Here is a 27702-nt window from a genome sequence, read left to right as displayed (position 1 = left end):
TATTAAACTGCTCAAAAGTGACATTTTTTATATTATAAGTGATTGTTATACTTGAAGAAGAAGGGACGTACTCGTAACTTTGTTGTTTAAAAAAAAATCTTATTCACAGTAAGCAGAAAGATATATAGACTAGACTCTTATTAAAAATATATTTATTTATTGAACTCAAATCCATTTGACTATGTATTATGATAAGGCCTATTTTAATTTTTCTCCAGAAAGTATGCAACGATTTTTCCATGTTATAATTTTGATATAACAATAAAATAGATTCAACAGGAAATTATTTTTATAAGGGTATCTCATATTTTCATTTATCAAAGAGAAACATGGTACTTTTCCTTCAACAACAATTCAATACTGTGAATAAATGCGTTTATTTTAAATCATTCGAATTATTTGAAAAAACTTAAATTTTGAACTATAAGAGTCCTCTATTTCTATACCGTTACAGAAGTTTCCACAAAATTAAATACTTCGAATTTTTCGAAATGAAAAGTGAATGTAAATAAAATTGTTTCTTGCTCTAATTTCCCCACATATTCACATAATAATTCAATAAATAATTCTTAAATTACTAAGCAGCAGAAGTAAAATTTAAAATTTCAAAAGACCAACTTCTAAAATTTTAAGGATATTCAAAAATAATTTTTATTCCCTAATGAGTCTACACTTTAACATTCAAAATCAAAACTTTAGTTAAAAAAAAATTAAGAATTTTAAAAAAAATTTTCGTCAATTTCTCATAAGGAAAAATAAAAGAGCATTTCGTTAAATTTTGCGCAGAACTAAAAACATTAAACAAAAAAAAAAAATTAGAACGAAAGAAAGAAAAAAAATTTTTCTTTTTAGAAGAGAATTTTCTTTTTGAAAGAAAATTCCTTTCCATATTTAGAAAGAAATAAAATTTTAATAGCATAAGATTTTTTTTCTCATATAAGAAAGTTTAAAAGAGGAAAATTAATAAAAAATTGGGGAAACAAATTGTTTTTAAAATTTTTCAAATTTTTTTATAATAAAAAAAAAACGAAAAACCAAAGTAACAGTATAAAAATATTTGTTTTGATTTTTTTTTCATCCTTGCTTTTAATTTTCAAAAATTCTTAAGTTAAAAGTGTAATATAAAATTTTAAACTAAAATCATAAAGAAATTTTCATCAATTGAACTAAAAAAAAGGGCACAACTCAAGAAACACAAAAGAAAAATTTGGAATTTGGAAAAATCAAAAACCCTTGACATAATTTTAAAAATTGAAAATGTTTTATTCATTATTAAATTGTTTTCTTTTAATTGGTATGTAAATAACTACATTGTATAATATTATAAAAATACATAATAATAATTTTTATATATTAAATTTTCATGTAGGTTTTATAATACAAATAGTATATGGAATTGATTTGGGGTCATTAAAGGGTACAAAATCCCCACGTTTAACAAAATATACTCAAAGTCCAACAAAATCTGTAAGTAATTTTTTTTTTTGTTTTTGGATTTGCGAAAATTTAACAAAATATACTATTGAAGAAATATGGTAATTATATAAGATTCATTTATCTCGATTGTAGTTTTTAAAAATTTATATGGAATAGGAAAAAAATAATTGTTTTTTTTTTTTTTTCATTTTTCTTTATATATTTTTTATATAGTCACCTACATTATCAACATTATCATTATATAGAATAAATTCAACAGCAGGAACAACTTGTGTTTTAATTCAAACAGGTATGGAAAGAATTTAATAAAAAAAAATTCATAATTTAATTAATTTTCGTTTAATATTTTAATTATAAAACTTATTTATTTTCAATATAATAATTTTATTTTATATTTTAGATGCACTGTTAACAATTAGATATCGTAATAAATATGGTGAAGATGTTGAAGCTGATACATTTATACCAGATGATCCACAATTATCTGGTGATTGTTCAGAATCAGATTATGAGAGTATTAAAATGAAATTTAAAGGTTTTGTTCTTGATATTTATTATCAAAAGGTAAAAATAATTTTAAATTCATAATTTTTATTAAATTCATTTATTAATTGTTCTATTAATACTAAAGTAGTTCTATTAATATTATTTTCTATTAATATTATTTAATATGTACGATAATTAAACGTATATATGTTATATTAAATATATATCTACAATTAAATTTATATATATGTAGGTCCTATTAAAATTCATATAAGAAATAAAAAAAATGTGTGGGAGACAAATTATGAGTCACTGTTGAGATATGCGATTTTTTTTTAATCTTAAAGATTATTAAATGGGTATTAAAGGGATAGTGAAATATTTTTTTAATGATTTAATAAACGGACATGATGGCGACTTTTAATTTAATGTTTGCATACGTTGTTTCATGTATATATACTTGCATTATTTTATAGAAGGGTCATAGTTCAAACTATATGTAGAATTTAGTTTAGATTTAGTAACTCTATGCAGTTTTCAAGAAAATTGAGATAAAATAAATTTTCGAAAAATTTTTTATGTGAAAATTTTATTTATTTTGAAAATTTTCTAAATTAAAACTAAGAAAAATTTATTGTTAAATTTAATTGGAGAAGCAGAAAATATTCTTTGCGATTATATACAGAAGGGGCTAAATATTTAGAATTTTAAAATTAATAATTTCATTCTATTAATATTACTCTTATCCAACAAAATATTTATATATTGCACGAAATTCAAACATTTTTCAAAATATAAAATTAGAATGAAATTAATTAGTTTGTTTCTTTATAAACAATTAAATAATTTTATTATATTATTTTTTTTTATTTAAGACACCTGGTGGTGAAAGATGGTATATTAGTGGTATGGATTTAACATATTCATCATCAAATCCAATATTTGAACATATCGATCGTCCAAATTTAAATGTTAAATTATCAACAAAACCTCAATCAATGTATTTTCCGACACCAGTTGGTAAATCATATTCATGTCATACAGAACAAGAGATATTAATGTATGCACCAGCTGATTCAGATGATAAATCTGGACATATTGCAAAATTATATTTAAGAGAAACACGTATGCAAAGTTTTATGTATAAAGCTAATGGTTTATGGGGACCAGTATTTGTATGTAGTGCAACTGGAAGTTATCGGTATGTAAAAATAAAATTCAATTTTATAATATAAAACACTTATATATATATATATATATAAATGTGGTAACAGAATTAAAAAATATTTATTTTAAATATTAATAAAGAAAACTAATTACCTTAATTACTTATTCTTAGCGATGAAACTGCTCCGTTAGCTGTTGGAACAACATTAGCAGTATTTGTTTTGATTACAATTGGAGGTTATGCTGTATGGAGGTAATATAGAATCTACAGAGCCTATATGAAATGAAATTTATTTAAAAGGAAAAAATTATCTCATATATGCAGCAAAAATTTCTTAGATTATGAAAATTCATTAATTGTATTAATTAACAAATTATTAATTTTAAAGAAATTTTTCATTTAGAGTTGGGATTTAAAAAAATATTATTAAATTTATGACCAGATAAAAGAGTGTGCAATTTTAGGCAGTACAGACCCAACTACGTCTCCTCTACATCATTTTTTACACATTCATAAATGCCTCTACATCATTTTTTACACATTCAATTAAAATAATTATGATTTAAAAATAAATTTGCGTTATATGTTTTATGTGGTACCGGCGGTACCACAACGGGCCTAGTTGGCCTATGTGTACGCTTCGGGGGCCGCGACAACCTAACCTAACCTAACCTGTATGTTTTATAAAAATGTCAATTTTTGAAATTTCAAAAGTATGCCACTGGCATGTTATTCATCTATTAATAATTTTTAATTTTTTATACTAATTTTATTTATTTTATTTTTAGATATTTCAAAGTGAAGAAAGTTCAATATGGCACAATGGAATAAATTAAGAAAAATTCATTTAATTATACATATAAGTAAATACTATACATATATAAAAAAAAATATCGGAATTTATTCGTTTTTATGTTAAATTTAATATAAAAAATATATAGATATTAAATTAAATATGAATTTAAATCAATATCATAATAATATTAAGTTGAATTTAAAAATTAAAAGAGATTTGTAAAAAGAACCACATAAATGAAGTACTATGTAAAAAAGTTACAAATGAAATGCATATAAAAATAGTTAATTATAAATATTAAAAAGAAGTAAATGATTAATATGAAAAATGGAAAAACCTTATGTTAAATAAGAGTTGAGTTGTTAAGAAAAACTAAAATCCAAAATATTGTTAAAATATAAACTTAATATTGATTTTTAGTAAATAAAAAAAAAGAATAATCTGTATTAATTGTTACACAAATGTTATAATTATAAAAATTTTATTTTCTTTAAAAATAATTTAAAAATTAAATTGATATTATTATTTCATAATATAACTATGGTTTTTCCACATAACTCAATTTAATTTGTGATTAAACTGATTATTTTAAATTAAATTAATATTTTAATTAAATTAATTTAAAAATAATTTTTAAATTATTTAATTTAAAAATAAAATTGTTAAACTTATCATTAAATTTATATATAATTAGGTATAATCGATAATATCAAATGTCAGTCGACAGCAAATGCACCAACCCTACAATTTAATTTATGTAAAAAAACTTTGGCATTCAACCGGTTAACAAACCATCTTTGACAACGATTCAATTTGGATAATTTAAATTTGGCATTTTACTTAAATGATATTTTGATTAAATAAAATTAATTTATACTTTTCAAAATTTTCCATTTTGCACAATAAATAAAATTAAAAGTTGAAATTGTTATATTACAAAAATGTTAAAAAATTTCAACAATATATATTTTGTCAAAAACTTTGCATTAAAGCATTAATAAATACAATTATTTTAATAATTGCAAATATCAATTAAGATGCAAAAGAATTCAATGAACATTTTACATTATCGATTATTGTTACTTTTGTTTTTGTATATTATGTTCATTATATTAAAACAAAACAAAAAATAAATTGTGAATTTTTTTTGAATTCATAAATAAATAAAATTAATTTTATGCTTAAAAATACTAAATATAAAAAAATAATCCAATTGCAAATTGTATGTTACTATTTTACAAAATAATAATCTTTACAACAATTTTTAATACAAAATTTATTTTTAACATTTTGTTTTACATAATATTTGTATTCCTTTTATCTATGCATTTAGTTAATAATTTTAAATAATATTTATTTTAAATTATATTTTATCAAAAATATAAATTTTAAATAATAATTATAATTGTATACAAATATTATATAGGAAAAAATTGTAAATGCATATTACAATATTATAAATGCATTTTTCAATTTTTTATATACATATTTTATTTTCTATGTTCTGAATTTATGCTCTTATTATTGTTTTGTGTCTCGGATTCAAACTCCGGACGGAACATATTTTATGTTTCAATATTTAATTAATAGTTTAATATTTTAATATGAAAACATAAATAAATATCCATTACATTTTAATTATATAAAAATATTGTGCTTAATAATACGAAAATATTATGCTGTAATACCTTCAATCAGGATTCATCAATTATTTGTATAACAACATTTCTCTACATTAGAATTATAAAGGTCTTTACCTAAAATTTGTTTTTTCGGTCTACTTTACAACACAGAACTTTTTAATTCTAATTTGAAGATTTATTTTAATATATAGCACACATACAATGAGGATAAAAACAAATAAATTTAAAAATTTGGAAATTAAATTTTCAAATTCAATATTAGAAATATAAAATATTTAGTTCCTCTACTTTACAAATAAAACCAACATAGTAAATAGATTACATTATTTAAATATAAAAATTTCATTATAAATACATAACTTAATAACAATCTATATAAATATTAAATATTTATTATTACTTATATTATAATTAGTAATGACATTTATTAAAAATTTACAAAATTGCATTAAGGAGCATAAATTCATTTCGAATTATATTGATCAAATATAAAAATATAAAACATTTTAAGAATAAAAAACAAAACTACTTAATTAAATTTAAGATTTGAAAAAGAAATAAAATGTCTTCCAAATATACATATAAATTATATATTTATTAAAAACAAAAAAAAAAAAAAACATTATATGAAAATTTAAATTTAAATTAATTAAATAATATATAATTATTATTAAGCAAGAAAAAGCATTATTAATAACATTATTCTTATTTTAAAAATATCTCTTTATTATAATTATATAATATTTATTACAAAATGAGTATTTTAAAAACATTTATATATATTGATGTTGCTCTATTTAAAATTATTTTTTTTTAATCTAAAATCAAAAAAAACTCTATATATGTATGTATTATCATCTATACAATATTTAAAATTTTTCATTTAGAAAAAAAAAACAATATTTTTAAAAATATAATAATTTATTTCTTAATTTAAATTGTATATTATCAAATATAACACGAAAAAAAAAAATCATTTTAAATCTAAAATTTTTCATACTTTACAAACAATTGAATCTTATTAAACTTTATAGGAACATTATTGGGAATTAAATTTAAATAAATAAACATTTATACGATTCGCTTTCAAAATGTCCATTTAAAATATTGCTGTACATACCTAAAATGAATAAAATTTTAATTAAATTTATTTAATATAGCAATTATTTTTTATCATTGATATGATTTTTTTTTGTGTCTACGAAAATGCAGGTCTAATATGAACTTGGCTTACAACAATATAATTATTATTAACTTGGCTTACTAATATCAACTTGGCAATTAAAATTTTAATTCCTGAATAAATCAAATTGATATTAAGTCTACATACAATCTTTTCTTTTATTCTACTTGATTTAAATTAGTCACTTCTAATTAATTTTTCTCCAAAAGTAAAAAAAATACAATTTTACAATACTTGAGTATTATCAGATTAAAATTCTTGTTACATATTACAACACTATAATTAAATTTTAATAGAATTCATGCCTGTTACTATTTAGCTTAGAAATGTCAAAATAAGAGTAATTTTTAAAATAACAGTACATATACATATAGTAGGATCTCAAAAGCTAATGAACATATAGTATACATAATTATATAATAAACAAATGCATATAAAATACATACCAATACCCATTTATCGGAATTAGAATTAACAAATTATTATAAATATTGTATAGAGTATATTGTAAAAATTTAAAAAATAAAAACATCATCTTAAAAATTAAGAAAAAAAATTATATTAAAATGTATTAAATACAAATACCTACATATAAATTGTAATACCTACATTATAAAATTTCAATAAAAATGTTATATAATGAAAATGAAATTAGAAAAATTAAATTAATTAAAAAAAAAATTGTTAAATTAAATCGAACAAACAAATAAAATTTATTATTTTAGAAAGTCAAATAAAGAAGAACAAAATTATTATAAAAAAGTAAAGAATTATTACTTACATAATATTGTAAAAAAAAAATTTTACATTAATTTAGAAATTTATTAAAAATATTTTTCATTTTATGTACATGTGTACTTGTAAATTATCATAAAAATTTAAATATAATAATAAAAATAAAAAGTTGGTTCATTTTATTACTCGGGTTTGTGTTTTTTTAATTTAAATCAAAATTTTTTAATTAAAGAATTTTTAAAAAAGAAATTATTCGTCTAAAAAATATTGTTATTAGATTAATAAAATTTGAAGAAGACTTACACTAGGAGATACAATTTCAAACCACTTATCTCACGCCAAAATTCATTAATAACATATTTTTATATTAAAACTTTCTCTAAAATAAAAAAAAAGGAAACATTAATCAAATCGAATATTTTTTATAATTTTCGTATATGTACTTACATTGACAGCCTAATCGTGTATTTCGCTTTTTTTCCTGACCTTTTTTTCATTTTCAAATCAGAATTCTCCTTTTTTCTAATTGATATTTTTTCGAATTGAATTTTTGCATTTTTTCTCAAATTATCGACTGAACGACTCACTTTTAAAAAGAAAGTGAATTAATTTTGTATAAGTACATTTAAAAAAAAAAACAAAATACGCAATACCGAATAAGTCTTCTCACTCGAAAATTACATCATAAATATATATAACAGTTACTTTCTTCTCACCTGCCGAGTGAAGCGAAACGGACGATCAGGCCTGAATTTATCTAAAATGTTTGCAAAATACCAAGCATATTTGTAACATTTTTCTGCCATCGTGTCTTTGATTTCAATTAAGTTATAATTTTTCACATTCGCTTGTATACATATATCAAATAACATATATAACATAATAAAGGTTACTTTCAAAATTCGCTTACATGTTGAGGCTACTTCCTTTCTATATAAAAATAAAAAAATAAATGTTATAGTAGTTAATTCCTTAGGAATTTGGAAAAAATATTCACCACTATTCTTTTTCCTTTGTTTTTTCTTTAACATTATGTATTTTTCTATATCTTTAATTTCACCTTTTCTTTTAAATTAATGTTCATACATATACATATTTCATCCAGTAAACCTTATTTAGTAAAAATCTTACTTAGTTTTCCTAATAAAGTTGTAAATAATTATATGCATTTTCACCTTATTAATAATAATATTTTGAATTAGAAATAATTATACATTAGGCTACTGCATTTATTATTTAAAATAAATATTTTAAACATTTGACATAATAAAGTAAAACCTAACAAAACTATTCGAATAATAGTGCGTCATGTATTTAACATAAACAGTGTTGCCATTCATAAAAACAATTGTTTATGGAAAATAATAAAAATTTTTTGATAATTAAATAAAAATTTCAAATTTAAAATATTCATCTGTTGACTTAAATAATAAGTCAACAGATGAAATTTAATTTTAACTTCATTCATATTACAATTTGTTTTTCAATCAAAAATTGTTGATTGCAATCTTTCATTATATATGAATTTTTTCATGTGATCTACTTGATGTTGAATTCGCTATTGTAGTTCTAAGAAAAATTTGCAATGGCATGGCAACACGTTTTGTAGTTTATTGCATAAAGCATTCCGTTTTTGTTTTTAGAACTGTAAAAGATCTTCTGTCAAATGGACAGCATAAAACTGTTTTCTGCTTTTATATTTATAACATCAATTAGTAGAGAACTCAGTTAATAAAGAATATAAATCAAACTTTTTGACACCAGCGTTTTTGTTAGCAGCGCTGCTAGTAGTTCTATTGCAGCGCAGTTTTAAATAATAAGATCTGTCCAAGTCAGAACTACAAAGCCAAACGCGAATTCAAACTAATGTAACGTATGTGTAGCATCAATTTTTTTTCTAAATTTTTAATTTTAAATGATCTGATTTTATATTTATCTTTTAATTTTGTTTTAACATAAAATTCGAATTTTGGTTAAAAAACGTTTGCATTTGTAAATCAATAATATTATAGATCTTATTCAACATATGGAGATGTATTTAACTAATGCGTGTACTAATTAGCCCCAAATGTTTGAAGCGGGAAACAAAATCCGTCGATATTGAACATGACAATTTTCACTTGAAATTCTGCTTCGCTATTTTAAATATTAAAACATATTTTTTTTAAATAAATCGTTATTTACGTGTATATGCATGTGCGCATACATAAGTAGAACTATATAGATGTGTATTCTATATGTATACAATTTTATTCACATACATTTATTAACGTTATATTGTTCAAACAAGGGACATAAACCACAAATTCTATATAAGTTCGCATATTTGACCTTTTAATATTGAAATAAAAAAAATGCACCTGTATACCAAGGATGTTCAACAAATTTTTGAGCCAAATAACTATTGTGTTTGTTTTACAAAAAAACAGTTTCAATTTATTATTCGACAAAAAATATTTATGGAAGGACGAACCTTATAACTCAAATTATTGCATATTTCTCTACGGTGTATCTTTTATTTTAGTAATTTAGTAATAGTAATTTTTTTATTCTGTTGTTTTAAATTTTATTTTTTACAATTATTCTTAAGAAAATGTTACAAGGCAAAGACAAATAAGATTTTTCATATAGAAAAGTAGTTTTCTTCTTTTTCCAAATTTCAAAACCTTTTCAAAGCTCATAGCTTTAATAAAAATAAAAAATTCCTTTAAAAAAGAAAAATTGAAACATGTATATTTCTCTTTTATACCTACATATATATGATTCAAATGCATGACTATAATTACGTGTATTTTATTTTATTAGTTAAAAGGAAACCACAACGGACAAAAGCCATTTAAGTATGAGAAGAAAATTACCGTTATTTAAATTACAGTATCACTTTTAATATAAAATTTTAACTATATGTACATAATATGTATGTATTATTAAAAATGAAGGCACAAGGGTAACTCATGTTAGGACTTCAAATTTAAATCCAATTAGAATTTTAATTTTTTTAATTTCTAATATAACCAATGTTAACAAACTAATTTCGATAAACTAGTTTTGTTTTATGGATTTTGGCAAATTTTGACGAAATTTCAAAATTTTAAAAATGCGAGATCTCTAATTTTGAGAAATTTGAGGAATGAAAAGTTCTAATTCAGAAATGACAATTTTAATTCAGCATTCTTTCTTAAATTGAAAAGAGAACAAGAGTGATTCTCTTTCGCGAAATGTCAAAATTCATACTATAGAGTTACCGAAAATCCTATTATACCGCTGACGGTAGCATCGTCTGTTTCCCTGTGTGTGTGACATTATGGGTTACTTCGGAATTGCATCTATTAAAATTTTAATTGAAATATACATTCGGATTCATTGCATTAAAATTTGAATTGAATTTTTTTTTTTTTTTTCGATTCTGACAAAATTGTACAACTTTTTTTTTATGATTCAGAACCCTATATGAAAAATAATACAAACAGTTGATTTCGCCGTTCTACTGTTCTGCCGTTCTGCTGTTCTGCTGAGTTATCAACAGAAATCATCTGCCATTGTCGTACACCGCTTTGGTTCTTCTTTTACAATTACTGCGTTGTGAAGAAAATAAGATGCGGAATCATAAATCTTAATAAGACATAATGAAGGACGGACAGAAATTCGCCTGTTAGAATATAATTACAAATTTTTCCTTGTAAATAAAAAACATGAAAGCAATTTTTTTTTTTTTTAATCAAAATAAGAAGGGGTGAAAAAACTTTACGTTTTGACATTATTAAAAAGCGAAAACAAAATGAAAACAATAATAAAAGGAAGTGAAAAACATTATGTTAAGTACAATATTTTTTTTTTTCATTTAATTTTCATTTTCAACTCCTGCGCACTTGAAATATTGTTGTTATAGCTTCTAAAATCACTTTTAAACTTTAACAACATTAGTTATTGTTAGGCATATTTTGTCCAACATTTAATTTTTTTTTATTTTGTTTAGTAAGTAAATGAAAAAGAAAAATTCATTCCATTCATTAAAGTCTAATAGAATAATATATATAAATAATATAAAAGGATTTTAAGGATTAATTATAATTAAGAATTTTTAAAAAAATCCGTTCATAATAATTAATATTAAAAAAAACAGGAAGCCAATATTTAGTAATAGAAATTAATAATTTATGAAATGTGTGAATATAAATGATAAAACAAATTGTTTTAATTATTATTTAAAGAAAAAAATATGCAGGAAATAAATACAAACGTGTAGTAATATGAAAATAAATAAGATAATCAGCATGAAATTGCACACTATATTTATTTAAATATATAATACGTATACTTTTACATATATAAATATATATAGATATGTGTTATATAAGTTGAGCATGGTTTTATACTATGGCGTGAATTTATTATTGTGAAAAACTCAAATTTCAAATAAATTTTTTTACATAATTATTTTCTCTCGAACACCTTATATATTACCTAGGTAGATCATGATAAATTTAAAATTATAAATTTTTTGTTTTTTTTGGACAGTATGATGAATCAAATAATTTTTAAAATAAAAAAATATTATATAAGGTATGTGGCCAGGTTTAGAACAATGTAGTGGAACAAGTGACAATCCACCAGATGAAAATAATTTATATATTGATAGTAGACATCATAGTACATCAAATCAATATCATCAAAGTCAAATAACTTCATCACATATAAGAATTGAAGAATTAAATTATAATGAAATTTCAACAATTGCTGGTAGTTTAGGTAGCATTGGAACCATATCACAGGTAATAATTACTTAATTCTTAACTATACAATAATACCAATATAGATTAGTGAAATGTATATTATGTACCATAAACATAAAATTAATATATTATTAAAGGGTAAACAGAAAAATCTCTTATACATAAATATATACGTACATTTTGATAAAAAAAAACCCCTTAAGTCCTTCCTTAACCCTTAAAAATTATAAAATTGCTATAGTATTTATATTAAAATGCGCCTGAATACAAATATTCCTCATACTACTTGAAATGTAAAGTACGCATGTATAAGAATTTTATGCAATATTGTTCTATAATTTTGATTTTATATGTATATATGGATGTATGTATATCGGTATAAATATATTTTTGTGTATGTGTATACACAGAAATATAGATATGTTCACATTATATATTAATATATCTATTGGAAACAAATATTAGCACCAAAATTGTTTAACATAACCTTTAATTCGATGGTAGAAATTCCTTATTATTTGTTTATGCCAGTTGACCTAACACATACTACATAAACGAAAAATATTTTCATGTACTTTATTACAGTCGACTTAGTACAGTTAATTTTTGATTAATTTTAATCTATTATAATTTTTTTTAAATGAAAGATTGATTGAAATTAATCCAAAGAAATTATTCCAAATTTTTGTTTTTATAATAATACGAGTATAATCAGCCATATTATTAATATCGTTTTAATAAATCTATCGTTATTTGGAAACTTTTTACGGTTTCTTTGATTTCCGTTTATTTTGTTTCCTTTTTCCTTAAGTGAAATGACGCATATTTATAGCGTTTACACAATAAACTAAAAAAAAAATTTATGAATTGCAATGAAATTACAGTAAAATATTTTGTTGCCCCTTCGATTTAAAATCAAAAGTTCCGAGTTGAGTTTTAAAACTGAAAACTATCACATATTTAAAAAAAAAAACAAATAGATATTATCGGGTGTTTAATTTCGTTGTATCACAGACTGAACACAAGCCTTTGTCATGTATAGATATGAAGTACTAATATTAGTAATGGATGATGTTTAATAATTGAACCTGCACTTGCGAATATATCATGCGAACGACAAGATTAAGTTAACGATTAGTAGAGCATGTGTTTATTCTAATTTAATTTTATTTCAATGCTTAATGTTCATTTTTAACACAGGAGTTTTCCCTGACTAGAGATAGAAACATACGAAAGAAGAATATGAATGGGAACAGTATAAAAAAAAAACCACAGGAGAGTAATATTTTTACCAAAAATATTTTTGTACGATATTTCCACTCGCAACTCTTTCAAAATTTTTTTTTTCTACAAAACTCCAAGGAATCACCTCTCGAGAGAAAATAACTAGTCCCGAAGCTATTCTTCTTCTAACACCTACCGAAAAGAAAAAACTAAAACGCAACTTTTAGATTATTCTAAATTAATAAAAAATCGCATACTCGAAATACACAGGAAAAAACGAAAACGCAGTTGTATCAAGCAGTCTGCTTTAAATAAATAAATTTGCTATGTAAACGAAAGCAAGAATTGTTGACAATTTGAAATTTTAAGTCTGACAATGTCATTAATGACGGAAAGAATAAGATATACAAGATAGTTCGTATTTTAGACAAAAACAAAATAAGAAAATTGTAACATTGCTAGACAGAAGCATTCATAAGTTTTTATTAGGATTTAAATGAAGAAAGGAATATTGTAACTAAGAAAATATAAATTTTTTCAGTTTAAAGAAGCACGACAATTAAATATTTAAATTTAATTTCGTTTTTGTGCATTTTTATTCAATTTTCATAAAAAATAATTGATTTTTAACTAGAAGCACGAATTTTTTTTGCCTGTTTCAAGAGAACAGTTAAATGTATGAAACCAAATACATAATATACAAAATTTTAACATGCTTCATAATTTTTGATTGCTTTTTTTTTTTCTTAGGGGGAGGCAATATATGATACGGATCATACAGACCTAAATTCTGATTTTGATGAATCTGAATTACGAAGAGAATTACTTAAAGATAAATGGAGAATATTATTTGATAAATTTGATCCAGAAGGATTTGGAGAAATTCCAGTTGACACATTTATAGCCGCTCTTAAATCCCCAGAATTCCTTTCACAAGTGCCTATTAATAAACGTGAACTTTTACATGAACGTGCAATGAAATCAAAATTACCAAAAGGATCTGGATATGTATCTTTTCAAGAATTTGTAAATGTTATGAGCGGTAAACGTACACGTAGCTTTAAGTGTGCTGTACATCATCGTGATCGAGAAATATCATCTGAAAACGATTTCCATTTAATTTTAGAAGAACCACCATTTTTCAAAAAGATGGTTAAAACAATAGCTTTTGAAATATTACCAGACGAACGTGATCGTAGATATTATGCTGATAAATATTCATGTTGTCCACCACCAATATTTATTATATTAATAACATTAATTGAATTGGGATTTTTTATATATCACACATTAACATCTGAATATACCACAGATCCAATTGGTCCAATACCAATTGATTCAATATTTATATATCGTCCAGATAAACGTCATGAAGTATGGAGATTTATATTTTACATGGTTGTTCATGCCGGATGGTTTCATTTAGGATTTAATCTGGGTATACAATTATTATTCGGACTACCTTTAGAAATGGTACATGGAAGCGGCAGAATAGCTTGTATATATCTTTCTGGTGTATTAGCTGGGTCTCTAGGTAAAAGCAAAACACAGGCAATGTATTATATTAAATACATAATTTTAACCTTTTTTTATTTAAATATATAATTACCATTCACAAATATTGGGTTTAAATTTTTTTTTGTTTATCCATATTAATTTTAGGTACAAGTATATTTGATCCAGATGTGTGTTTAGTAGGAGCTAGTGGTGGAGTATATGCACTCTTAGCTGCACATTTAGCAAATGTTATGTTAAACTACAATAGTATGAGATACGGAATATTTCGATTAGCGGTCATATTCATAATTGGTATGTAAAATAAATAAATATATGTATATTATACTTGTAACATAAATAATTTTCTTTTTTTTTAAGCTTCTTGTGATGTAGGATTTGCAATTTATGCACGTTATGCAGCTGAAGCATCTCTTGGGCCATCAGTATCATATGTTGCGCATTTAATGGGTGCATTAGCTGGACTAACAATTGGTTTATTAGTTTTGAAAAATTTTGAGCAGAGATTACATGATCAATCACTATGTTGGATAACCTTAGGCGTTTATATTGGATTTATAATTTTTGTTTTGTTTTTTAATACCATTAAAAATACTGAAAACATACAAAGTTTAGAAGATAAAAGAAAATTTGAATTTGGTGAACGTTTATCTGATGATCTTGGAATATAACCAAAAATATTTCAATTTTTTTTTTGTTTATTTATTTATATATAAATATTTTATATTTATACTTTACCAAAGCAAGTTTCTAATATTTTGATTGAAATTTATTAAGTTATAAAATAATATTAAATCATATAGTGTAGGTATAAAAATTAAAGGAAAAAAAATCAGTTTTAATTGTATAAACTACATAAAGTTAACTAAACTACCAAAGCTGCATTTTTGTCACGTAATTATTATTTTTATAATCTCATTCGATAAAATGTAATATTATTACAAATATTGCATTTTTTTGAATAAATCTCATAATTTCCTTTTATAATAGTAATCTTCTTATATATATTCTTATATATTATAATAAATATAAATTGAAAATAATGATAAAATATAAAATTTTATCATAATTCAATAATCGAATGTGCTCTTTTCAATAATGTGAAAATGCTAAAAATGAAGGAAATCAAATATAATATTTATTACAAATTTATTGCCAATTAATTAAAAATATTATGTATTATTCGCAAGAATGAACTTTAGTTCAAAATTTCTTTACTTTTAAGTTATTTTTGAATATGCATATATGTTATCTTATAGTTTAAGTAATTTGTTTATTTATATTTCTTATTTTTGTTTTGTTTTCTGTTTAGTTTTTCAAGTAAACGAAAATTTTGTTATCTAATTTTTTTAATCATTTTAATTTTGTTTTTTTAATTTTTCTAATTTTATATCGAAAACAAATAACGTTTTATATCAAATGCAAAATGAAATCAAAACATAAATTGTGAAAATTATTGTGTTCTAGTATATTTAATTAAATTTTAAGTGAATTGCTTATAAATTAATTAAAACAGTATTTATATACTTACATTGCAAATTAATTTAACTATTCGAAATTTTGTGAAAAAAAAAAAAAACAAAAAAAGGCCTAAAATATATAAGCTTAATTTTTTTTTAATTTAAAGAAATTTATTAATTTATATTGTATAACTTCCTTGTTTTGTTTTTTTTTTTTTAATGAAATCAGAAACAATAATTTTTAAAAATTCTAAAAATATTTTAGAAGTTTTCATTATGTTAGGATATTCTTAAAAGATCTGAAAACTATTTATAATTAATTAGCTATTATCTTACAAGATAAAAACGAAATTTCATCTTTGGAATAATTAAAATTATTATATCTAATTAACAAACCTAAAACAAGAACTATTTATCTAATTATTATGATATTTAATTATATGCAACGTATTTATTTTTTAAGTACATTATTTAATTTCATATATTATACACTTCATTCATTATTTTTGTTAATTTTAGTTATATTAATGATTTTGAAGCACTATTAAGTATCTATATTATTATAAGACTGAAGCTAATTAAGTTATTCATTCCAAAAAAGAAACAAAAAATAAAAAGAATGTGAAGAAACAAAATATATAAAAAATATACAATAAAAACCAAAAATAATATTATTTATTTAAATATTTTTCATTTTTACATATTTTATATTCATGTAAAAAAATTTAATTAAATTATTTTTTATTTAAACATTCCATCGAAATAATTTTTAATTTTTTCAGAGTAATTATAAAAATTTCCGTAAAATTATGTTTTAAAGAAAAAGCAAGGTTTAGCGAAAAAAATTGAACAATTAATTTTAGTTTTTTTTTATTATTAAATTTTGATATTTTTTATAAATTGAAAGCTTACGAGTAACAAAATGTATTAGTTTTTTTAATTTTATATTTTGAATTTTAATTTACTTTTAATTATTTTTTTTTGTTTGGTTCGCTTAATTGATATTGATCAATTATATAATTGGATATTGAACTTTTAAATTAATGAGCTTACTTTAGAAATTCTAAATAAAACTAAAATTTCGAAGAAAATTATTTCTTATTTTAATAAAATTCAAAATTATAAAATGGGTAAGCTTTATTTGAACAGTTATATATAAATTTTATTAAGATATACCTAAGTAAATTTTATAAAGTTTCGAATTCTGATCAAAAATGATCAAAAGTTTAATGATATTCCAACAATTTTTAAATTTCCATTACAATATATAATAAAAATTTAAATTTAATCGCAATTTTCATTTTCAATTTTGCTTCAAAGATATTGATTTATTGATGAAGCACAAAAATGTTTTCACAAATATAAAAAAGATCGTAAAAAATTTTTTTAGCTCTTTACTGATTTTTTTAATTTTTATGAACAGATTTTTTTTATTTTATAATTCACAGTAGCTGTTTTTATTAATCATATTAGTTTTATACTAAATGATTTTAAAATTAATTTCGATAATTGTGAAATCTCGGTAAATGAACTCTATAATACGATATAATACACATTTTCTCTAAAAGAAAGAAGTACAAATTGAATAAAAAAATTCTTGTAAAATCAAAATATCCAAAAAATAAATTAAATTTGAAAATCAATTTATGATATGAAACTAAAATAGCAAGTAAAATTTCTGAGGTAATTAATTTTTTTTCTAAAATCTCTTTAAATAAACTCTAAAAACTTAAATTAAAATAATTAAAATTAAAAATGAAATATAAAAATTTTTAAATAACAACAAAATAATTGCCTTATTATATTTGTAGTGATAAAAAATGTAATTGAAATAAATATAAAATTATACTTTTACAGAAAATAAACAAAAAATCTCACTCTTTAGCATTTTAATAAAATTCACACATTTTTACAAAACACATCAATCTCAACACAAATACATAAATTAAGAAAAACCCTTTAAAAGGGACACTCACCATTAACTGCAAACTAATCACATAACACAAAAAATAAAAATAAAAATTACACAAATTTATTAATTAGGAAAAAGTTTAAAAAAATATCAAGAAAATTTATTAATTATAAAAGAAATTTCTAAAAATTAATAGTTTTGTAAGAAAAAAAAATTAAATTCTAACAAAAAAATTTTGTAATTAAAACAAGACTTTGAAAAAAAATGAGTGTTAAGCATTTTTTTAATTTATCACTGCCAATCGGTGTAAAAAACAAGCTATAAGACAAATTAATAAAAGATTATCACTATAATTTACGAAAAATAAAATCGAAAAAATTATTGAATATTAACAAAACTACTTTTATTTCATATAAATTATAAGTTATTTTAAAAAAATAACCATTTCTTCATTTTAATTAGCGTTACATAAAATTTTCGTAGTGCAAATTTTGAATTGAATTTATGGCTTCAAATTTTTATTTTAAATATTTTGAATACCATGTCCGATGTGCATAAATTGAAAAAACCCTTATCTAAAATATTTCTAAAAAATATCTAAAATATTTTTGAAGTAATCTTCGATCTGCTGCGTATTTTCACTTCCAATTGAATTTATCCATTTTCAATTCTTTTTACCTCATTCTTCAATTTTTTAAATTCCCATATTTTTATCTTTCCTCAAATTGTAATGACAACTCTACTTTTAATTGAAAATTATTGGTAAAAATATGGTAAAGATGCATTCATATCTTTCCAAATAATATTGAGTGGCAAGATTTATTGAAATAATAAAATAATGAAGTAATATTCAACATTATTTTATGTTGAATTTAAATTAAGTTCAGAAATTCTGCTTTTACCATTAATTCTTAACAGATTTTACGTTTAGCAACTCTTATTGAAATCTTTATAATACTCTTACGTTTATGCTACAAGATGATCAAATAATTTTGAATAGCAAACATAAAGCAGAATTCTTTTAATTATTTAATTTATCTTAATCATACTACTAAAGAAATTTAATATAGCTTCATAAATTATAGCAAATTAAATGCACTGAAGCGCGATAAAAAAATAAAAATTAATTATGCAATAAACAATACTGTAAAATACATTGTTTCTTTTTTATTTTTCTTTATTTTTTCTTAATAGAACAGTGCTTTTTACATATAAAGTGCATGCTAAGATTTGAAGTAACACTTCAAATTGACTTAATCGCACGTTCTTTAATAATTTCTTAATTTACATTTATTTTAAAAATGAATTGAATAGTATTTTCAATTTTATTGCATTATTTTATAAATAAAAAAAATATATATTTCCTGAAGTGTACTATAAACTAGTGATACGTGGAGTTGTTTGTAATATTTGCGCTCGACTTGCTGTCGTTGCTGCAGTTGCAATTGTTGTATTAACAATTGATACTGTTGTTGTTGTGGTAATATTATTGCCAGTGGTTGTTGTGGCAGGCGTTGGTGCATTTCTAGCTTTAGCTACAGCTTGATGCAAAGTTGGTCCAATGTAACCATAGTCTCGCCTAAAACATTTATACATTATTTATGTATTAAAATTCTTATGAAAACTTGAGATGTAATTTGTAAAACAAATCAAATATCATAAAGAATAAATGATAAATATGTATTTATTTTTCATACTTGTAATCGTCTACTAAATCTGGCTGATTACGCATAGTTTTTAATACGGGTGCACAACACTTTTGTAACATAGCTCTGATATGACCTGCTGCAATTTTATCTGTATTACTAGAAGTGGGACCTTGAAGATGTGATTCTATTCTCTCAGATATAAATTTCAGTCTAGGTATTATAAATACTTTAATAACTTCACCACCTAATTCTGAAAGACCTGCTATTGCTCCATATAGTGATGAAAGATGCGTTTTATCATTTTGCAACGCAGTACTAAATATTCTATGATAAAATGAAAATTATACATTATTTTATCCTATACATTTAATACATTTAAGTTCTTTAATTTTTCAGATAAAATTGCATTATATACGTACCTTGTAACACGAGTTTGCAAATTATTCGTTGAAGTATTGAAATTTTTGCAAATTTGGGCCATCAATCGAGCTGCAAAATCTCTCAGTGCCCAATGATTATCTAATTCAGGTCTCATACATAATTGTTTTGATACTATACAAGTTGAAACTGATGGTATAAGTTCATGTAACTATATATAAAATAAGAAATTTAAATTATCGCATTTAAATTATTAAATTAACAATTTTTACTCACATATTTTTCTAAGTACAAAGATGGATTGTCTAAAAGTGCTTTAACCATTCGCATCAAATATATAAGGAGAGCTAAATTATTTTGAACAACATTAACTTTTACACCTTCCGCTATAAATGTACACATACGAGGTAACATTTCGTGTAAACCAGGATCTGAAGCTAACGATTGTAAAGCTTCGCCACGTCTAGGTTCGTCTGCTCCAACACAAGCTTCAGTTATTTCTTTGTAATAAAGTTGTTGTTCCACAGATAATTCGTGTGTGGCAAGTTGTTTAACGTGAACAGTCTCAACATTTTTTAATTTGTGTAATTTTCCTATAGCCGGTTTACTAGCAGCATCTTTAGTCAAACCTTGTTCTAATTTTACAACAGGATTCACTGACTCGAGTGCTTGAAGTTCTCTTGATAACGGTGGTGGATTTTCCGGTACAGTTGGTTGTATACCATCAACACATAACCAATGTGCTCTTAATGATATATCTAAGGGTACTTTTGGCGGAGCTCCATGAATTATTTCAGCTAAATCTATTTCTTTTTCCTCTGTGAAGTGTAACTCACGACCACCACCAGAAGCAAATCGAAAAGGAATAAAATCAGTACATGTGAATCCATACTGTGGTTCAATATTACGAACTCTTAACGAATGATCTATATCACTTATTGACAATTTTTGTCTTTTCGCATGATGCATAAATTTGGCTGCATCTTGAACTATTTGTTTTAATTTATATGATACATCTTCAGCTAATTCTTTTGCGGCATCATCAGGTAATGAACCAACACCTAAAAATTGCAATTTTTGAGCGGTTAATTGATTCTTCCAAAAATATATGTTTTTTTTTGAACTTACCTATACTCTCAGCGATAACTTTTATAGATTCTGCAGAAAGCGTTGTTCCATATAACATAAGATCACTCATATTTTTATAATATTATAAATATTTTTATTTAATTTTTTTAATTTAAAACATATAAAAGAGAAACATAAACAAAAATTTAATAAAAATGACAGCCTATCAAAACTGACGAAAAATTGGTACACATAAGTCGAAACAAATACAGTGCTGCCATTCTTAAAAAGTTTAGATGCAAGTGGGACACAGATATTCTCAAATGTTTACGTAATATAACTTAGAATTTCGCTGCACAATGTTCAATGTAAAGTTTTTAAATTATGTATTTCTACATGTTTGCTAAAATATATAATATATTGTAAGCAAGATTCCGTAATCTTATATGAACTCTTGTGATTATTACAGCAAGTGCCTTCACGAGAAAATATTTACAAAATAACTCGGTCAAATTTTGATAAATAATATAACTCGAGGCTAGTTTTAGAATAACTTGATTTAAAAGTTACTTTTAATAAATTATTTAAATTAAAATATATTTCGGCTAGTGAAGAGACTTAATACATATATTAAACATTTTAGGAGTTTCCAATGATTCATTATATCAGAATTTTTTCCAATTCTTGTTGTCAAATAGAGTTAAATCCTTTTTTCCCTGAACAAATTAGCAAAAACTTTATGAAATTCATGTGGAACGTATTAAAAACGAAATGCTATTTTCGGTTTTAATATGTTCCACATATAATATAACAAATAACAGCAATTATATTCTTCGTAGATTTATCTGACTTCGTAGGTTTTTTTAAAAATTGTGTTAATATTTATTTTTATAAAACTGAAAAGATCTACAAATTAAATAAAATGGAAATAAAATGATTTTTTTCTTATTTTTTTTAGATTCTGTTAGATTCTAGAGAACTACAGATCCAAAGATTTTTTTCTTGCTAAAAAAATTTAGCATTTTTAATATTAAACGAACAAGTAGTTGACTTGTTACGTTTTTTACGAAAAATTCTTAATTTCCGTTAGAGAAATACGAAGAGATCTCCTACCATTCTATTGAACCAGTACGTCTATTATAAACTCGGAACAATTTATCATTGGAGCATTTTATTAATAAAAAGACTCATAAATTACTTTATTTTAAACAATTTATTGCCCCATTTTTTTTTTTATCATAAATACAATTTTAAAATCCGGGAATATGAAATAAGTTTAAATGTATGTACATATTATCGAAATTATCAATTAAAAATACGCAAAATATCAATTTATAATAGTTGAAATTTATTTATTGGACAAGAAGTAGAATGATCGTTCTGAAAATTTGGCCCCCAAAAAGAAAATAAACTACATATAAAGATATTAACCACCAAATTTACTTATTTGATCTTGAAAATTCACAGCATTTTTTTAATACTTTGTTTATTGGTATTTAATTTTTAAACACCACTGGCGCTGTAGTAAACGTCATATTCCTCTTCATGAAACATCGGCGCATATTCCGTAAATAAACCAACACACCTTTTTTTTTTCTTTTCTTTTAACCACCACACATTCAAATAAAAAAAATTTCTAAACATAACCTCAAATAAATGATTCCCGGGTCAAATTAATATGGTTTTTTGGCTACTGTAAACAAACAGTAAATTTTCTTTTAGCATTATAGTCAAAAAAAAACATGTTGATTTCAAAATAAATGCAAATAAAATAAAAATTTATTTATTTTTAATTTAATTTTTTTCTATTTTAATAACTAGAATTTTTTACTATCATTTTAATAAATTATTTTTTATTTATGTACATATAAAGTTTTAAATAAAAAAAAAAAAAAGTGTTGACATTTTTGACAGTTTTTTTTAGCGGAGTAATAAAAAACAAAAAAAAAACGAACAAGCATTTGCAAAAGAAATAAAAAAAGGCATAAAAAACAAAAAAAAGAAAAAAAAGAAGAGAAAAAAAACACATTTTTTCTTTTCATATAAATGTGCGTTTACGTTGCGCAAAACAACATTTGCAAAGTATTCGTCATTGAGTAAAAATCTGGAGAAAAAATTTTCGCTGAAAAATTTTTTCATTTTACAAAAATTCAATTTAAGTAAGTGAAATTATAATTTTTTACTTGTTTTTTATTATAAAATTTAAGGAAAATAATTAAAATATTAAAAAAATTGTGTTTTATATTAGAAAAATGTCCAAATTATAATAAGAATTTAAAGTTATATAAAAAGAAGAAAAATGTAAAAATGGAAAACGAGGACATGTGAAAAATAGTGAAAAATCATTTTTTTTTTATTGTTTGCATTCTCTAGTGGTTAATTGTTAAAATAATTGAAAAAAAAAAGAATAAATTTAAATTATAATTAATTTTAGATTTCTCTGGTCAGTTTTTTTTTAAGTAAATATGAAATAAAAAAAAAATGCTTGCCAATTGTCATAAAAATTTCAAAAAAGAAAAAAAAAAAATAATGTGGACTTTTTTTTTGTTCCTTTTTTTTTTATTATTTTGTTGCTCTTTTTTTTTTCCTAAAAAGATGACGTTTTTTAAGTGTGTTTAGTGTTTTGTAAACAGTGAATAATTTTTTTATTACAAAAAACTTATGAAGATGAAGAATTTTACATTGTTCAAAAAATTTTCAAGTATTTTTTTTTACAAATTCTATGAAGTATAAAATTTTTATATATGTACATATATGTATACCTAAAATATATTTATGTATATAGATAATTTTAATATACATAATTAAATATTATTCTAGAATCATCCCCATATACTTACAATTATAGTAAATACCTTGATATTTTTATTGCTTAAATTTTGATGAGGGTTCATACATAGTTAAACCTAGCCTATTTTTTTTTAATTAAATCATATCACTTTACAATTAAGTAGACATCTAACTACTTAAATACTAGTGTTACTTAAGAAAATGTGTACAGAATATAGAAGCAGTATAAATTTTAACCTTACAAAATACAAGATCTTTTGTTCTTGATACAATATGATTATGATTATTAAAATGTTGTCATGATGATGAAATTCCATTTGAAATTTATTATCATTATCCTACGATAAATATCTACTTTGTGATAATATAAATTATATTTTATGAATATTAATTTCATTCATATGTGATTTTTTTAATATTTACTTAATTTTTTTTATTATATTTATATTTTAGGTGATTTTATATGATTTATATTGAAGAAATTTAAAATTATTTTGGAGTAGTGGCTGTAAGATTCTTAATACAACAAAAAGAAATTAAAATAGTACAAATTCTTTTTGATGATACTTTCTGACCAACATGATACTTTTTAATTAAAAAAAAAGTCGATAAATTCTAAAATAACTTTAAAATTTTGGTATCTACACTTAGCTCTTAACCTGCTTTTTTGATTAAATATCCCTATAAAAAATTTGTAAATGTAAAAATACCGGTTAGTATTGGAATAATAAAAGTTCTTCATTTCAGCCGGTATTATTTTCAATGGCTTGGTTAAATTATTATGTAATGTTAGGTAAAATTATTTAACCTGGCTGAAATTGGATGATAAAAAACTATTATTTTATTTTATTAGAAAAATTGCACATAAACTCGAATAAACTGATTGACCAGTCAATAAACTTCAAAATATCCAACAAAATATCGGCCAGTCCATGTTTTAGAGATTTAAATAATTAATTTGTAATATGGACACAATTGAGTTTGTAAATTAATTGTTGATTCGCACATTTGTGCTTCTATTCGAATTTAAATGCTATTGTACAAATGTGTATGTAATTTCAAACTACAAAATTAATTAACTTTCTATTTAAAAATGTTTTTTGTAATTATAACCATTATTCATCGTTATATTTCGTACTTGTTATACATGTATCTATAACCAGTAGGTTAATATTCACATAAATAAATATTTAATTTATATTACCGCTATTGTTTTTTTTTTTACAAAATTGTTTTTCTATGAAATTTTGTAAAATAACTAACAAATAAGTATTTGAACATTTCATTTTTCAATCTTGATTGAACTGGATTTCTTTTTTATAAGCATAGATATTGTAAACTGTAGATGCAGAATGAATAAATGATGTTTTAATGATTTGGTTTTAACCAGTATATTTCGACGATGATAGAGCAATATTGATAATTTATTTAATAAGATGTAAGCGAGAATAATAAAATAAAATCGTTTTGAAGTATTTGTGCAATACTCAAATATCTTAAAATTTCTTGTCGATTCCTTTAATAAGTTTACAAATACATAACTTAATTCTTGACTTACATTCTGTTAGATACAGTTTCTAATTTTTTGAATAAAACCGACTTTAAAATTTCAAATTCCATACAGAAAGCTTTAGTGTCTTTGTATAATATCCCATTACCTCAAGTGCTACGCTCGTTTAACAGACGAAATATGAGTGCTTATATAGAATTTTGTTAAACTATTGTACTAAAAAAATTTTGTACTATATACGAGTATAAATATCGCGATATTTAGGGAAACTGCACTACATTTGTGTTCATTTACCTAATTTGTTAACAAACATGGTTAATTTTTTGTAGCATAGCAAAATTGTATGAGTAGGTCATTTAAATCATATGAAATGTTTTGATTTTATAGAATAGTTAGAAATCTTATTGCCTATTCAATATGTAATGTTTTTATAGTATTGTGTTTTCAAGTTATTATTTTGCAATAATGCGTTTATTTAAATTTTCTAATGCGCTTATTGCAAATATTTGTGTTAACCATAAAAATATTCATCCTAGATCTGAAAATTTTACAATAAATAAAAGTGAATAAACAGTTTTTACAATTTCAATATTTTTGATGACCAATTTAAAATTGCATTTTTAAGATTGTATGATTTCATTATTTCTTCTTTGGCGTATTAGGTATATATTGAATTATAATAACAGATACAATCGCATGTCATTAAACTAATATAAGTAGTTGGAACCTATATCTTAGTCTAGAATACAAGATAATTTAAAAATAAATATGTAAGTAATTAAGATAAACTTCGATTTTTATTAAAAACAAAAACAAAAGAATTCTAGTTCAATTCTACATTTAGACTTCAAAATACATATGTGTAACATTCCTACTTATGTAAGTATCTATGTGTGTAACTTTCTATATACATACATAGTATGTATAATTTATATTTAATGAAAAAACTGTACCTACTTCAAAACCACGAGTTCATGCATTCATAAATTCATATACATGTGTATATACGTTTGTGTATATATAATATATTTGTGAATTTGTTCAATATAAAAAATTTTAAATTCTTGTTTTTTTTTTTTTTATTTTTATCCATTTACAATTTTAATACAAGTACCTATGTGCATTCCTAACGAACCTGCGTTAATACATGCTTATACCTATTATATTATCGAATATCCACATTGTACATACAGAAATGTATGTTTGTAGCAAAATCTGTATAAATATATAGACGTTTGTGTATATATATATATATATATATATATATATATATATATATATATATAAAATATATATATATATATATTGTTGTTGTAACATCATCATCAGCATGGCACGTGTTTTCAGATTTTTTTTTTTATTAAATTTTCGTTTTTGTTTTTTTATGGATGTTTTCATTTTATAAAAGAAAGAAAAAGAAAAGTTATATGAGAGTAGAGAGGTAAAAGTATAACAATTCTTATATTGTTATAATAATGTTCATATATATATATATATACATATATTTATGTAAATATGTACAAATTTTATATTTTCTATAAAATTAATATATTAGATTTTTAGGGTTTTTTTTCAAAGCGATTGTCTATATATGATTAAAATAAATACCACAATTTTATATACATACAATATGTATACATGAATATATGCATGGATATACATGTGTATATTTACCTACTTATATTTTTAATGAAAGCTGAGAATTTATAAATTCCCAATTGATGTTTTTTTTTAACAGATTTTTAATAAAATTGATAAGAGAAATGTGCTTATTAATTTTACTGTATTGTCCTGCCGTGTCTCTTCATCTATGCTTGAATATGTAACGATAGAAATTTGAAATTTTAAATCGTTTTCCTCAAGTAATAATCTCCTAAAAGGTCTAAAAGAATCCTCCCAAAAAAAAAATTATTATTTGAAGGAATAATTTTAGCTTGAAATTTCCTTTTGACTCAAAGAGACTGTATTTTTTAAAAAGCAGTTAAATTCAATAATTTGTTATTATAGACGTTCTT

The 27702-nt window shown here is 22.2% G+C and overlaps 4 protein-coding genes and 1 long non-coding RNA gene across 5 annotated transcripts in view; 3 read left to right on the top strand and 2 right to left on the bottom strand.

Moving 5' to 3' along the window:
- The first annotated feature begins 887 nt into the window (after nucleotides 1-887).
- LOC129609107 (uncharacterized) lies at nucleotides 888-4966 on the top strand. The gene is made up of 7 exons (XM_055520985.1): nucleotides 888-1294; nucleotides 1370-1467; nucleotides 1651-1726; nucleotides 1838-2001; nucleotides 2799-3124; nucleotides 3263-3343; nucleotides 3880-4966. Exons 1-7 carry the CDS (start codon nucleotides 1258-1260, stop codon nucleotides 3920-3922), a joined length of 825 nt encoding a protein of 274 aa, XP_055376960.1. The 5' UTR covers nucleotides 888-1257; the 3' UTR covers nucleotides 3923-4966.
- A 2939-nt stretch (nucleotides 4967-7905) lies between these two features.
- Nucleotides 7906-8582, bottom strand: LOC129609330 (uncharacterized). The gene is made up of 3 exons (XR_008696944.1): nucleotides 8446-8582; nucleotides 8165-8378; nucleotides 7906-8034 (listed from the first exon to the last, which is right to left on the bottom strand). It is a non-coding gene; the product is annotated as an uncharacterized LOC129609330 (long non-coding RNA).
- A 3291-nt stretch (nucleotides 8583-11873) lies between these two features.
- On the top strand, nucleotides 11874-15591 carry LOC129609265 (protein rhomboid). Its single transcript, XM_055521200.1, has 4 exons — nucleotides 11874-12220; nucleotides 14156-14939; nucleotides 15068-15214; nucleotides 15281-15591. Exons 1-4 carry the CDS (start codon nucleotides 12014-12016, stop codon nucleotides 15589-15591), a joined length of 1449 nt encoding a protein of 482 aa, XP_055377175.1. The 5' UTR covers nucleotides 11874-12013.
- A 3899-nt stretch (nucleotides 15592-19490) lies between these two features.
- On the bottom strand, nucleotides 19491-21613 carry LOC129609120 (transcription initiation factor TFIID subunit 6). Its single transcript, XM_055521000.1, has 5 exons — nucleotides 21448-21613; nucleotides 20596-21380; nucleotides 20361-20530; nucleotides 19990-20265; nucleotides 19491-19871 (listed from the first exon to the last, which is right to left on the bottom strand). Exons 1-5 carry the CDS (start codon nucleotides 21515-21517, stop codon nucleotides 19667-19669), a joined length of 1506 nt encoding a protein of 501 aa, XP_055376975.1. The 5' UTR covers nucleotides 21518-21613; the 3' UTR covers nucleotides 19491-19666.
- Nucleotides 21614-23388: 1775 nt separating this feature from the next.
- The window catches only part of LOC129609328 (sodium-dependent phosphate transporter 1), a 97688-nt gene continuing 93374 nt past the window's right edge, over nucleotides 23389-27702 (top strand). The window contains exon 1 of the mRNA XM_055521295.1: nucleotides 23389-23546. The gene's annotated coding sequence lies outside the window, so the exon portion shown is untranslated. The remainder of the gene's footprint in view (nucleotides 23547-27702) is intronic.

Source organism: Condylostylus longicornis, unplaced genomic scaffold (genome assembly GCF_029603195.1).
Source record: "Condylostylus longicornis isolate FDR11 unplaced genomic scaffold, ASM2960319v2 ptg000038l, whole genome shotgun sequence".
Classification (NCBI taxonomy): domain Eukaryota; kingdom Metazoa; phylum Arthropoda; class Insecta; order Diptera; family Dolichopodidae; genus Condylostylus; species Condylostylus longicornis.
The sequence above is the reverse complement of the archived record's forward strand: the minus strand, read 5'-3'. Positions and strand labels throughout refer to the sequence as shown.